Raw genomic sequence first — 15,825 nt, forward strand, 5'->3', positions numbered from 1 at the left:
AACGTTCGTCTGTTGCCATGGAGACGTGTCCTGGTGTGTTCAGGATAGAAATGAGTCCATCAGGACAAAGATGCAGGTCCTTCACCTCCACGGTGATGAGGTCGAGCTTCTCCGAGAACATGATTCTAACTCAAAGCATCTGGAGGTCTTGTTCACGAGTGAGGGGTGAGGGTGGCGATGGAGGACTCTGTGTTGTTGTGAAGAGAGAGCTGAGCCAAAACACAAAGCTCTTGATTGGAGATTTTTAATCTCCCTTGAGGTCACAAACCTCAGAGTGAAAGGTTACAGATACAGAATTTCCTGCATATCAAGGTCATCCGAAAAAGTAGATCAATCAGTTGGGAGGGTCTAATGTGAGTGTAGAATCAAAATGGTGGATCAACGTGTGGGAATTGTCTCTATATTCATAGTCATGGAGGGGAACATCTATTCAAGCCAGACTCATGATCAGTGATGTTTTCCAGATGCAGGAGGCCCCAGGGCAGACCCAACAATGAGGATGAGTCTTGGCTCCTGAGGTGGACCAGGTTTGGTTCCTCTGACACGTTTGAATTCCCCCCCAGTCTCAGTCGGACCACCCTGAGCTCCGTTATCAAACTTCTCCGAGACCGGCCAAAGCAGGCCGGGTCGATGCATCAACCGGGAAGTGGCAGCTGTAATTACCCCCAACAAGACTCTGGTGTTTCCACTGTAATCTCAGGACCTCAGGGGCCCAACAGAGAATCCATTATATCTGGTTTCACATCTCAGAAAACTCATTTCTCTCGCACCTATCACGGCGGTCCTTTAGTCGCTCTAATTGGACTTTCAGCGAAGACAGAACCGGCCACGAGAGAGGGACCACCAACACAAAGACAAACTACAGCTTTTTTTCCAGGTGAATTCAATTATCCTGCCTTTTAATGAAAGGTCATCTTCCCTCGTTCAGGTGAGTCTGGCATTTTGTTCTTTGTTGTGGGAACTGATTCGCCAGATTCTGGAGGAAGTGAATATCGATGAATATCAAATCTGACTTCGTTCAGTTGTTAACTTTTTCATGTGACTTGTGGGGGTCAAAGGTCAAATCTAGCCACATCGAGAGGATACATTTGACCAATTTCAGAGCCTGACTTTTGTCTTCAACCACCACTTCCTGTCCTTGATGAACAAGGTTGGAATCAGGATCGTTTGTCCACATTAAGGATGAAATTGCACGTTCAGGGTTTTCCAGACTGTTCCTGCTGCAAGTGCTGTATTTCCATAATGTGCCTGTTGTTGTTACACAACTGATCAATGGCTGCTGAGTCGGTGGAAACACAATCGTTCGTTAGCGCTGGAGTGTGGCGTTACATGTTCTTTAATGGGACGATATGGGACGTGAACACTGGACCCCGAGAACACGTGACCTCACCAGTACTTACAGGTTGAAACCTCATTTGAAGGACGTTCTTGTTTAACGTCAGCGGAAGAAAATAGGATTTAAATAAACATTTACATTGACAACACCTTCTGCACTTACATGTTCCAGCGCTTCCACTGGTGACACTTGTCTTAGATCCGCTGTCCATCAAGTCCATTTTTCTGCCTCCTGTCAAAACAATCAATATTCAGGAACTCAAACAAAACGATGAATTTGTGAGGATTTTAAATGAAAAATATTGATTAACTATGTTGATGAATTGATATATTACTTGTTGTAAAAATGTAAAATCTCAAAATAAATAATTGAAAGGTCAAAATAATGAGTAACAAAGTTTCTGTAATAAAATACACATGACAAAATATAATTAAACTTAAACATATTGATCAATCACGTATAATGATAGTAATAATAATGAGTTAAAAAGGACATTCGAAATCAATATCATTTGATAAGATTTTGAGTTACTAGGTCAAATTATTTACATGATTAATAATTAAAAGAGATATAATATTGACAGATGTGGTAAAAACATGATTAAATAAAAATGTACTTAATAGAAAAAGTATGATTGATTCCGAATATGAAGGTACTTCTTTCCAATATTATGATATACAGTAATAACAACCTGTAAGAAGTACCTCATAGTCACGATTAAACACTCAAATTAAATCCTAACAGCAAATGATTAAACGACAATTAAATTAAAACAATGAAAAGTGCAAATCTCCTCAGAACCTTCCTGACGTCTCACAGATGTCTGGACACCTCGGTCCGGGCTGGAGTGTGACCCCTCCCTCCTCAACACGTGACCTCTGTAATAATCAACCTCGTGGCATCAGGTGCGCTCGGAAACAAACCAGAAGATCATTTTGTTTCTTCTCAGCACAGATCCAATCAGAGACGGATATTGCAGAAACCTTTATTCATCTGGAACAATTAGAAAAACCACAGAGTCGCCCTCGCAGTGCCTCAAGACCTAGCAGTTTCACGATCCATCAGTGACCAAAGTCCGTCAGAACTCCAGGACGGCTCAACCCCTGGAGGAGAAGATTGTTTGCAAGCCAGCAAATTTCATCGCTAAACTTTTTATTTTATTTATTTATTGATTCGTAATTTCTTGCATGGGTTCAGGGAACATGACCTCAACATGCATCTTAAGGGATCGTGAGAATCAATTTAGATTTGAATTTAATTCTTATCCAACGATCGTAATCACACCTCATGCAGATCACAAACAAATGACATTGCAGGCCAGACTTGGTCCCCGGACCCCCTCTGTCCGCACGTCCACCTAAGGCACTTTGTTGTACCTAAAATAATCCCAAATATATTCTTTAACTTTGACGTGTGTTCCGTCAGCAGCAAGACCCTAAGAACGTGCCATGTTTGAGTTAAACATCATAGATTTCTTCTCTTGCACTTAACAGATGGCCCGAAACAAGTTTGAACTTCTTTATATCCAAAAATACATTCAATTCTACCTCTTAGTTAGGTTTAAGACTGGCATCTACGAGTTAGTGGCTACATTTGAAAAAATAATAATGGTTTAGAACTTGTTCTATTTGTCAACATAAACAATTACTAATGTCTTTATGTGATGTTCATGATCAACTCAACATCGTCAAAAAGTTGGTTTGAGTAAAGTTTATGTTTCTGGTGCATTTAATAAAAGAAAAGATTTTTGGGTCTTGTGTCATCAGTGAAGCGAGCAGGATCGGTCTTGTATAGTTTGTACCTGGATTTGCTTTCACCACATCAAAGTCCCTTCAGTGGCCTCATAGTCCCGGTCCATAGGTGTTGAACATTGACCTCTGTGTGACCTCTGTTTGTTATCATGGTGGGGATCTGTGGTCGACTCTGGTCAAGCCTCTTGCACCTTCAGCTCTCAGGCGACTCAGGTTGTTTTCCACTCGCGACCTTATAAAGAATTTACCCGAGAGAATCAATAATGGATTTTTCACCTGAGCTCCGTCACCTGTCAATCATCCCAGGGAACACAAGTCATAGATCTGTGCACGCCATGTTATATCATGCCGGCCAGCCAGGGCGGCAGGAAGAGTCCCACGGATCCCAGGATGCAGACCAGCACAAACATCCAGAGGAAGATCCTGTCGATGACCATGGCCACGTACTTCCAGTCCTCCTTCACCTGGCGGAGGAAAAGAGAGGAAAAGAGACGTCAGGCTTCTCTCGAGCGGCTGTCAGCGTTCACCCGTGATTGATTTTCTCGATTGGCTGATTTTTTTCATTAGCGAGCCGCTGTTTCCTAAATGTCATTCGATCTGGGCTCCCGTGTCTATGACGGAGTCAAGGTTAAATTAGACCAGGATTTAAGAGACGGACTTTTCTCGCCGGCAGGTAAAGAGGGAAACAAATGACCCGTCAGTGAACATGTGAGTCAAACACATTCACACCGTCATGAGGTCATCACACCACATGTCTGAATATCAACCGTGTATTCATGTCTAAGGATAGAATTGAAAGAACTTGATGAATATCTATTTCAGGGGAAAGGGAGGGAAAGATAAATGACGTTCATAGAAATTCTTAATGTTGAGATAGAAAATTGAAATACTGAGATACAAAGACAATATATTCAGAATGAAAGTCATTATACTGAGATAGAAAGTCAACATATCTAGATGGAAAGTCTAAATACTGAGATAGAAAGTCAAAATGCTGATATAAAAAGTCAAAATACGGAAATAAAAAGTCAAAATATTTAGAGACAAAAACATGAGATACTGAAATAGAATGTCATTATATTGAGATGGAAGGACAAAATATTGAGATAGAAAGTCTAAATACTGAGATGGAAAGACAATATATTTAGCTTGAAAGTCATTATACTGAGATGGAAGGACAAAATATTGAGATAGAAAGTCTAAATACTGAGATAGAAAGACAAAATATTGAGACAGAAAGTCATTATACTGAGTAAGAAAGTCAACATATCTAGATAGAAAGTCTAAATACTGAGATAGAAAGTAAAAATGCTGATATAAAAAGTCTAAATACTGAGATAGAAAGACAAAATATTGAGACAGAAAGTCATTATACTGAGTAAGAAAGTCAACATATCTAGATAGAAAGTCATTATACTGAGATAGAAAGACAAAATATCGAGATAGAAAGTCTAAATACTGAGATAGAAAGTAAAAATGCTGATATAAAAAGTCTAAATACTGAGATAGAAAGTAAAAATGCTTATATAAAAAGTCTAAATACTGAGATAGAAAGTAAAAATGCTGATATAAAAAGTCTAAATACTGAGATAGAAAGTAAAAATGCTGATATAAAAAGTCTAAATACTGAGATGGAAAGACAAAATATCGAGATAGAAAGTCTAAATACTGAGATAGAAAGACAAAATGCTGATATAAAAAGTCTAAATACTGAGATAGAAAGACAAAATATTGAGACAGAAAGTCATTATACTGAGTAAGAAAGTCAAAATACTGAGACAGAAAGTCATTATACTGAGTAAGAAAGTCAAAATACTGAGACAGAAAGTCATTATACTGAGTAAGAAAGTCAAAATACTGAGACAGAAAGTCATTATACTGAGTAAGACAGTCAAAATACTGAGACAGAAAGTCATTATACTGAGTAAGACAGTCAAAATACTGAGACGGAGAGCCAAACATTAAGTTGAAAGTGAAAATGAGTCAAAAGATTTTTATGATATCACAAGATTTCCTTTTCCTTTATTAGTCCCACAAGGGGATATTTTAGAGGATATATTGACGTAGTAAATCCACATATAAAGAAGGCAAATGATGAGACAGGAGTGAAAGTAATAGCAAACTAAATGATCAAATGATCAAATGACGAAATATGTTTTGTTTGTCTCTCAGTCAACTTTCTTGTCAGTTATAAATAACTTGCAGTTTATTTGCAGACTGTCAGTGAAAGACGCTGGAAGGACAGGACAGACGAGGAGTGTCCGATGACAGTTTGGATGAAAACTGGACTTGTTTACGACTTGTGCTGTAAACTTTTGTTGGCTCAAACAGTCACAGCATTCGTAATTTATGTCTCTTTTTATACCGTCTGCCTCTGGACCAACGTGCACGACATGATAATGTTCGCCTGGCCTTTCTTGTCGGGTCAATTACTGCAGAGGCAGCGAGGAACCTTTTTTAAACTCTTGTTTCCACCAAAATATCCAACTTTTCATGATGTCAACTGATGTGTTTCGTGCTTCGTCGAATAATAGGCTATTTTAACACAACTGAAATATCTTTCTTACTGATGTTTTTTTCTAGAACTTTGTGTTTTATAATCCCAAATAAAGCACAATTCAGATTCTCTGATCCACCATTTTGACTCTCCACTGACTTAAGACCCCCCCAGCAGATTAACACCCTTAGATGCAACTTGAGAACGGGAGAGCACTGTATTGATTATTGTTTTTTGTTTGGCTTTAAAATACATTTCTTTTTATCATAGTTATGCAATATTTTTCAATAAACTGTGAATACATTTATTTTATTTTATTTTGTAATTCACAATCAACATGCAAATATTGGTGTTTTTTCATTTTTGTGTTGCATTTATTTCTTACTTCTGCTACTAGATGGCAGCTAAAAATGAAGTCCGGCAATATCCCGGCGATGACTGAGGACGAGAGGATACAGTGACTCCAGCAGCTTTTAAAGCTGATGTTTGGACATATTTTGGTTTGAAAACAAATGAAAGCAGTAACGACTTCGTCAATAACAATAAAGTCATATCAGAGAAGAACTAAAGTAACTCACGGAGAAGTCAGCGTCCTCTGCTCGGAGATGATCTGCAACATACTGAACTCCCTCGATGGCTCGCTGCATGGCGGGGGATAAGACTGGCACCAGAGGTTTGGAGATCTTGGGGGTCTCCGGTTTGATGGTTTCTGCTGTGTGATCAGTAGAAACCTGTGTCTTCACTCGTCCGGGGGCCCGCGTGGCTCCGGGGACCTCGTCGTGCAGACAGCAGTGTTGGAAGCTACGCGAGCGACACAGATGTCCGGACTGTTGGGCGGGATCTTTCCTGTGCTCGCACATCTGCTCCACGCTCTGAGACCGGCCGTTCGGGGCGAGCATCTGCGGGTCCGGCTTGCTCTGGAGGGGCCCCAGCGGCAAAGAGGGGGGCAAAGATAACTGCGAGGAAGAGGAGGCCGATGAATGGAGTCCTCGTTTCAGCTTCTCTGACAACCCTGAATATTCCCGGGAGGTAAAAACAGAAGTCTTGAACAGGTTGTCTCTGCTGCTGAGGTCCTTCAGAGGGGAGGACGGCGGCGACGGCGAACACACCAGGATCTTCGGGCTGTCCATGGGAGACTTGGGAAGGTGGTTCTCCTGCTCCCCCAACTGCCTCAGCCCCGTCTCCAAGCCCAGCCAGAAGGCCTGAGAGTTGCCACCTAAAGGTGCCGTTCTTGGACAGTGCATCATCTCGATGAGCTTCTTGCAGTTCTGCTTGGCGGTCCCCGGGGGGCGCTTCATGAAAAGAACTCTGGGCACCAAGTCCAAAAACACCCTTCGTACCCACTGTGGCATCCCGTGGGTTTGCGGCGATCGGTGATGGACGTTGAGGACGAAGACGGTGATGATGATGGACAGAGTCACGAAGACCATGGTGAAGAGCAGATACTCTCCGATGAGCGGGATGACGAGCGACGTGGACGGAATGATCTCCGTGATCAGCAGGAGGAAGACGGTGAGCGACAGCAGCACCGAGATGCACAGGGTGATCTTCTCCCCGCACTGAGACGGTAGGTAGAAGACCAGGACGGTGAGGCAGGAGATCAGCAGGCACGGGATGATCAGGTTGATGGTGTAGAAGAGCGGGAGCCTCCGGATGATGAAGTAATACGTGATGTCCGAGTAGATCTCGGTGCAGCACTCGTACTTCTTGGTGTTGTACTTGCCGACGGCGTTCATGATGACCCACTCGCCGCTCTCCCAGTAGTCCATCTGGTCCACGTCGCTGTCCATGCTGATCAGGTCGATCTTGGCGCGGTCGTACGTCCACGAGCCGAACTTCATCTTGCAGCTCTGCTGGTCGAAGGGGAAGAAGGTGACGTCGATGCTGCACGACGACTTGTAGATGGCCGGCGGCATCCACTTGATCCGGCCGTCGTAGAACAGATGAGCCTTCGTGAGGTGAGTCACGGCGAAGTCTCCGTCGGCGCTGCAACAGAAGACCCGAGTCAGCTCGGTTTGAGCTCAAGAGCTTCTCGCTCTGGATCCATGTTTGAGTGACAGGAGGAATCTAACCCTCAGTTTTCCACAGAGCTCCGGAAGAATGAGTCCTGGAGACATATCCTCAATACCAAAATTAATCATTACTTGTGCTGTCAATCAATCAACACACCTAAAAAACAATCGAGTTAATTGATCAATTAATTACAATTAATCTCAATTAATTGCAACTGGAAAACCCTGAGATTTGAGTGAAAACGTGCAGATTTTCCAATCATTATTTTGTGTTTTTGCACATTAAGGCGAAATGAGGGTCATCGATTAGATGTGATCTGGTTACTGACTCACGTCCAGTGAAGCAGATGAGTGACTCAGACGGTTGACCAGGTTTAACCTTTCTAGGAAGTATCATAAACTTGATTGACATCCAGCTCAAACATCAGAGATTCTCAGGATAAATGCAGTGATCCGTCTCGGGAGGTCAGGAAAGTAGTTTCTGATCAGTCCTTATAATAAAAACAAACTGAGAGAAAAATGGTATTTATTTAGAAAAACACGTTTTTAAATAAGCAAAGGTCACCGTGAGGTCACAGGGTTCCACTTTAATACCCTTTTAATGTACCTTAATATATATTTGAATGGCTGCGATTCTTTTGTTAAACACACAAATTGTGTTCTAACTCCACTTGTGCGTCTGGCTGTAGGTGGGAGGACGTTGAGATGTGTCATATGTCACAATCTTCTCACTCATTTTTGAGTGACAGGAGGAATCAAGCCCTGAGTTTTCCACACAGCTCCGAAAGTACGATTCATGGATTCATATGCTTTATACAAACAATAATTGGTCACTAAATGTGCTGTTAATCTATAAATAATTAGAGTTCATCACTGAAATAGACTGCGATTAATCACGATTAATTGCGACTAAAAAAAACATAGAGATTTAAGTGTAAACTTTAATTTGACCAGGTTTAACTCACACTCATAAATAAACAGGAAGATCAATAAACCTGATCGACACCGACTCAAACACCATAATGTTCAGGAGTTTCAGTTTCTCATCACTCAAAGAAAAACTCTCGGTTTGTAAATGTATAAGTTTTAATGGCTGTTGAAGCTTTTGTTAAACACACAAATTATGTTCCAACACAATTGTGAGTCTGGCTGTGGGTGGGAGGACGTGTGGATGTGTCATATATCACCATCTTTTTATACCCTCCACGTGGAAAGTAGTCACAGCGAGCCATTTACAAGCTGCTCAGCGTCCTCGCCTCCTTGGCTAATTTGATTAGCGAGACGTGGACGAGTCCGGCTCTGTGGTTGGATTCATTAGCTTCCTGAGCTGTCACGCCCACACATCCAGTTACCTGCCGCTCCACAGCTGCCAGTCTCGCTGCTCCGCCACAATTAACAGCGACTACAAACAACTCCCCGCGAAGGAGGCGAGTTGAGAAGACGGGATTCAACAGCAACTGTTCCGACCCGCTGACCGCCTGATTCTCTCTGAGGAGCCTTTGATGTTTGTGAGGAAACTCCGGCAAATCATCTGGTAATGATGTTGAGAAATAAATCACTAACCAATAAGAGACTTCAAAAGGTTTTCTGGTTTCAAGCCAGCGCACAGGAAGGGATGGAAGCGACACCAGGGACCATAATTGTACTGGTTCTGAGGAAAACTGTCGTCACCAGATGGAAAAGCAACTGTGATTTGGTCGTGTCAGGATCAATTATGAGAAAAAGATAAAGAAAAACGTTGATGGAATGAGGAAAATATAAATATTTAAAAGTTATTTAATCTTAAATTATTATTGTACATAATTAATAAAGAATTTACATGATTAAATCTAAATATACTATGTATAAATTACACCCCAGCTCGGGCTCTGAGGTCTGTGGATCAGAATCTACTTATGGTTCCACGCACACGGTTCAGGACCAGAGGAGAGAAATCTTTTCAGGCTGTTGCTCCTAAGCTTTGGAACGATCTTCTCTCTCTTTGCTCTTGATGGATCTACTGACTCCTTTAAGAAACATCTTAAGACGTTTCTATTTGTTCAGGCTTTTCCTTGAATTTCTCGAACTCCTGTGTTGTTCTCAGTATTATCTTGATCTTTAAAGTATGTACTTTTTTTTTAGTATTGTTTTGTTTGTTTAAGCGCTTTGTGACCCTGGTCTGGAAAAGCGCTATATAAATAAATATTACTTACTAACTTACTATATATTTTTCTTTTTGTTTGTTTTTCGGGAAAAGAAAAACTCACAAAAAGACAAATGAAGTCTCAAACAAACAAACTAAACAAGTTTGTTCAGAGATAAATTAGTCATAACAAATAAAAACTGGAACAAAACAAATTTGTTTGTTACTTTTGAGAATATTTTTTCTAGGGTCAGTTATTTATTTCCACTCACACCTCATGATACAGTCGGATAAAGTTTTTACGTTTTCTCAGGAGCAGAAACGACTCGACAGCATTAATGTCTTGCTCAGGGACACATCAACACAGAGAATATATTTTTGTCTTGTATCTTACGCAAACATCGGTTACCTTGCTTCTGACACACTTAATCAAAGAATTGCATTTAATGTTCAGATCCAAGAGGGTGGTGTTCCTCAGGGGACAACCCTTGGGCCTTTTCTCATTAATAGAGTGACAGCTTACTACCATTATGTAGAGTGTTATGATGTCGTCCGCAGTGCTGTCCATTAATCTTCGTGTCCTCCTCTTAATCACCTTCCTACTGTCCTGCTGATGTCCGTTAACGACCACATCCATTATTGCTGACCTCAGCAAAGTTTCGACATTGGTGCAGGACAAGATGTTTGGCAGCAACAAGAACAACAACTGGGTCATGGTGACCGCTCATGTGATTCTTAGTCTGGACCGGCATGAGCTGTGAAAATGTGTGAGAGAACACGCCGAGCGCTCGTCTGCTGCAGCTTTGACGCCTCCGACCACTGACTAGTGGCTCTACTCCAAGTCTCTGCAGGCTGTCTAAGCAGGGGTTGGTGGTTAAAGTTATAGGGAAATGTGGGGAAAAAAAGTCACTTGAGAAACAGAGGCAAAAAAATATTGGGTTAAATCAAGAGATCAAAAAGCATAGTGAAAATGACCTTATTTTGTACCCAACTTACTTTTGGATTCTTAGAATAAATGAATGGATGTGAAGAATAAATACCACTGCCTTTATTTCTGCATCTACTGTCCCGTCCTAGACAGTCAAGGTCGTCCACACAGGTACTGCTCAAGGTTTTTGCTTTTTATAGGAACTTTTTCCTGCTTTTCTTTTATTTTACATATTTTTATTTAAACTGTAAAGTGTGTTGAAATAGTCCTATAAGGATTTGAAACTCTTAATAACATTTAATTACATTTGGGTAATTGTGCATCAGTCACTCGTTTTGTTTCTTTTTTATTAACAGTGTTTAAAAATGATGTTGATTTCTTTCTTCTTAATTTCAGGTAAAAAACACTCTCTCTTGCACTGTAATATAAGTTTTAAATATATATATTTATCTATTTAATCCATTGAAATTTTCAAATGTGAAAGGACCATGTCAATACTGACATTAATGTTTCTACACGTCAGGTTGTAATGAAGTTTGATGCATTAATGGATTCTAACCACAGGTCCGATGTCGATACAGTATATTGTAGTCGGAGCAACAAGGCCGCCGTGTTAAAGACCAGTGGAGCAGCACAACAGGATCAATATCTCAGGATAATTCATCACGTTTTGCTTTGGCGCTCACTTGTTGTAGAGGACGATGTCGGGTCTCCAGATGATCTCCGAGGGAATGCGGATGGAGGTGACGTTCTCGTATTCCTCGGGGTTCCAGCGGAGCTTGTAGTCGTTCCATTCCTGCGGAGGAGCATCGATCGTGCTGAGGCGCCGCCGCACACTTGATCAGGACCAGACGGTAGCTTACCTGCTTCACCCACACGTTCGTGGTCATCATCTGGTTCTTCTCGTCCTGGAGAGAAATGAACTGATGAGCTTTTTCAAAATCATCTTGTTATTTCACCTATTATACGAGTCGATTCCCTCGTTTCTCTGTACGTTCCAAATCCTCGTTGCTGAGAAAAAAACAATAAACACAAAGACTTTAAGAATCTTCTTCTCTCTCCTGGAGCGTTTTCATTCTTCTGCCAAATCAACAGCAGCAGCCGGCGCAGAGTTTCCGCCAGCGCTGCCGAGCATGTGGAAGCACAACTGTCCCCTAATTGTGTGTCAAACCCATCCGAATGCAGCGCCGTGCCTTTTTCAATTTTAAAAGTGGAGCGAGGGAAAACTTTCTCGCGCCACTCTGAGGCGTCGCTGAATAGTTTGACAGTCGTGGACGAACATGTGGAACAAGATTTATGAAAGCTTTGATTCAATGATGATTTCCATATATTGAGATGTTTAAACAAAAGCTTTTTCCACCATCTCTTGAAACATGTCGGTCTGCTCTGGGGTCTTAAGTTAGTGGAAGGTACAAATAAATGATAGTTTTTGACTCAAAAAAAATGTGAAAAAAGGTTTCTACGAGCAGAAACCGATGGCTTTCTTAAGCTGAGTTCACTAAGAGGGAGTGACACAAATAGTAGGCAGTTTAGAACGAGTTGTTTAGAGTTTAAAGTGAGTCTTAAATGTTTTAATTTGAGTTATAAAACAAGATGTTCATTGTTCTTTCAGATGTTTAAGTCAAAACATCATTGTTTTATATCTGGGTCAATGTGACCCGAAAACGGATGATTTTGAGGTACTCCCTTGTGTTGTGACCTCTACCACTGCATATGTATTTCTGAAAGCCAGTGAGGTCGTTCACTTTGACCAGGAGAAAACACAAGGGATACCACAAACACATTTGTTTAGGGGCGCCGGGTCACCCTGACCTAAGGTCATTTAGTTTCATTTAGAGATGTTTTAAGTCCTTCCACAGCAGCTGCAAACACCTGGACAATGACTTCAACAAGTGCAGAAGTTAAAGTGTGTTATTGTAAATATGTCAAACGTTTACAGTGATAACAAGCATGTTTTAATGTTGAAAAACGATTTAAAGTTTATTACAAAGTAAAGAACTCTGTTTGAACACAGCTGACCTGAATACAAGTGTCGCCTTCGAAGGGTAAAAATAAATCCTGGTTTTATTTCCTATGATGTGAATCAGCAGAACGTCCTCAGATCTCAGAGCTGATACTGGTCTGATTGTGAACAGATAGGAATCCGGCGGCTGAAGAAAAAAGCGTGTGATTCAAGTGTTTGTTCCTCACCACGTCGATGAGCTGCGCGATAGAGAGCCCGAAGTGAACCAGAACCGTGTCCGAGGTGTTCTGGACCGGGCGGGAGAGCTTGTTGTAGTGAACAAAGAGTTCCCGGAGAAGCTTCTCCTCAGCGTGGACTCGAGGGACGGCCTGGCAGCTCACTGGTGGAAGAACATACGGACAGAGTCGCTCAAACTTAGTGATCAGGATACAATTCTACGTCATCCACAGTTCGTTCGACTTTTTATGAAATACGTCGATATTTATGATTCACTTGGCTTTAACCACAGGAAGTGGATTCTACAGAGAAGTAACTGTGAAATACAAAATCCTTCTTAACGTGACAAACATACGCTTGACAAACATAGGCTCAATTATTAATGATTACTTGCTTACCTTAGTAATGTTTAACCATAATATTTGTTATTAATCTTATTTAGTTTTGTTTGTTTTTCTTCCGGGACTGTTATTATATTTTTTCATGACTACAACCCTCAACATTAATAGTATTATTATTTGGTCATAATTTTGAAACAAAAATGACTCTTTTCTTCCTATTTTCTTTATATAATTACCAAAAAACATGTCATTTTGAATTTAAAAAAAATGTATTACCAAACATGCAGCAGAATTGGTTCACAAAAGAATCAAGAAACAAATGATTTTCCCATTAAAATATAAAATGTAAAGAGAAAAATGACTGCTTTAGTCACATTTTGAAGTTTAGACAACAATCGGACCCATCGATAACACAATAAATATAATATGGATGTATCGTCCGTAAGAGTTATGAAGAAACGACTGTTATATTTCCACAGTGAAGCCCATGGCAGACAGAAACTATCGATCCGAGCCGCTCTCTGCTGACGCAGCCATACCAATGTAACCGAGGCGCTACAGCGGGCGCTCTGAGAGGAGGTGACCTCTATCATACGCCGGTGGTTACGTGAGACCGTGCGGAGAAATGAAACGGTAACGGAAGAAACGAAGGTGGGGGGGGGTTGTGTTTGGGGGTCAGAGGAGCCAAGGACATCCGTTACGCTCACGGGAACTCGATCACATCTCAGACGACCTAACAAGATGTGAGAATAATTCCGGAGCCGGTATTGTTCCTGGACTTGTAGCGTACAATGGCCTTTGTGTTTTCCGGGGCCTGGTTATCCATTAGGCATCGCTCGCTACTGTGCGACGATTCATCACCGACTCCATTATGCAACTGGTTCACCGGCGATCCATGAGGAGGCACAACTAATGACACACATACATCCACACCAGCGATGACTCAAGGTGTCACCGCGGGTTTTAATAGACGAGGCGTTCCAGTGCAGAGACCTACATTTCTTTACCACTTCCCGCATCACCATCTGGTATTCCGCTGCAATCGCAAAGAAACTTGCTTTCGCTTTCACTCGGTCCTTCTCTCTTTAATAAATCAAGCCCATCCCTCACATCCTTCACTCGTCCAAAAAAAAAAAACAACCCTGCATCTTTCAAGTCCGGGATCGATATCTTATTAAACAAATATCTTTTCCGAAGCGAGAGTCGGCGTCCAGACGACCTTGAACCTGCGGGGCTTTTACAAATGAAGTGGCACCGGAACCTTTCGCTTCATCACATCAGCTCAGGGATGACGGATGCTGATGACTAAAGATTTGAGGGGGAAGGCAGGGGGGTTGGGGGGTTCTTTGTGATGCCAGACCATGTTTGACAAGCTGGAGATCAGTGTCTCCTTGATGCCTCCTCAAGATCTTAGGAAAGTCGTCTTCCACGTGTCCTCGGCGAACATCTCCAGTCATCCGGCGTGGACCCCCGTCTGAGGAGGTGTTTCCGTTGGCACGCCATCCATGTGTCTGTAGGTGTCCTGATGAGTCAAAGCTGAATCCAACTGTCTGTTTCATTAGTCACAACTCCATTCCAGGATTGCTCTTTTTCATTTGTAGTTCAGAAACGCTGAGTCATCACCTTCTCCAGAGTAGAAATGGACATCTTGAGGTTTTATTGGATACAGAACTGGTGCTTTAAGAATGGAAACAACTTGGATTTTTTGCTAAATTAAAGAGATATAATAAATATATATATTTTCTGTTACGTTTTGTCAGTATTGTTCTGGGGATAAATTGTGAATGTAGACTTGTAGAGTCAATACTAAACCTTGAGAGCAGAGGTGGTTAATCAAATGTCCTACGGGACCTCATTAAACACTGTTAATTATTATAAATATATATATATTATATATATATATTTATATATGTATAAGTTATGAGGGTCAAATAGAAAAAAGTCTACATTATTATCATCATAGAAATTAAGTAACATTGGCAAATATTAAATATTTATAAATCTCTATATAGAGTCTACTGACTTCTTTAAGAAACATCTTAAGACGTTTTTATTTGTTCAGGCTTTTCCTTGATTTTTTGGAACTCCTGTTGTGTTATCAGTTTTATCTTGACCTTTAAAGTATATACTTTATTGAATATTGTTTTGATTGTTTAAGCGCTTTGTGACCCTGGTCTGGAAAAGCGCTATACAAATAAAAATTACTTACTTACTTACTTACTTATATAAATCATAGAATAATTATGTATAATAGACCATTTTTCAATTTTCTTTACATTTTAAAATACTCCAGAAATTCTAGACATTCAGATTTTCTTTTAAAGTACAGCATAAAAAAAGTACATGGCCAATTCTATGCCTAAACATGGGTTTCATGTGACCCTGAGCTGTGCTTTGATTGGTTGAGACTGTCAATTTGTTTAAAAAAATACTCCTCTTAAGAACTTCAGACACTAAATGAAGACACGAGTGTGTGTTTAGATGCGTTCGATGCTTGTGAACATTTCCTTCACCTCATCTCAGTTCAGTTAAAAGTGTTCGAACACCCTCGGCCATCATCGGCGCACGTGTCGTGCTCCACAAACTCCTCACCGCCGGTGTCGGAAGACCCAGTTCTGTCCCGGCATGATCCACGATCTCTCTCGGGCGACGACGCTGC

The 15,825-nt window shown here is 41.1% G+C and overlaps 1 protein-coding gene across 1 annotated transcript in view; it reads right to left on the minus strand.

Moving 5' to 3' along the window:
* Positions 1-2,280: 2,280 nt before the first annotated feature.
* Positions 2,281-15,825, minus strand: part of LOC148059086 (neuronal acetylcholine receptor subunit alpha-2-like) — a 35,480-nt gene continuing 21,935 nt past the window's right edge. The window contains exons 6-10 of the mRNA XM_087782377.1: positions 12,837-12,988; positions 11,510-11,554; positions 11,333-11,442; positions 6,163-7,570; positions 2,281-3,551 (exon numbers count right to left, since the gene is read on the minus strand). Coding sequence (XP_087638503.1) covers positions 3,426-3,551; positions 6,163-7,570; positions 11,333-11,442; positions 11,510-11,554; positions 12,837-12,988 — 1,841 coding nt within the window. The 3' untranslated portion in view covers positions 2,281-3,425. The remainder of the gene's footprint in view (positions 3,552-6,162; positions 7,571-11,332; positions 11,443-11,509; positions 11,555-12,836; positions 12,989-15,825) is intronic.

This window comes from Callionymus lyra, chromosome 19 (assembly GCF_982586985.1).
Source record: "Callionymus lyra chromosome 19, fCalLyr1.hap1.1, whole genome shotgun sequence".
Lineage (NCBI taxonomy): Eukaryota > Metazoa > Chordata > Actinopteri > Syngnathiformes > Callionymidae > Callionymus > Callionymus lyra.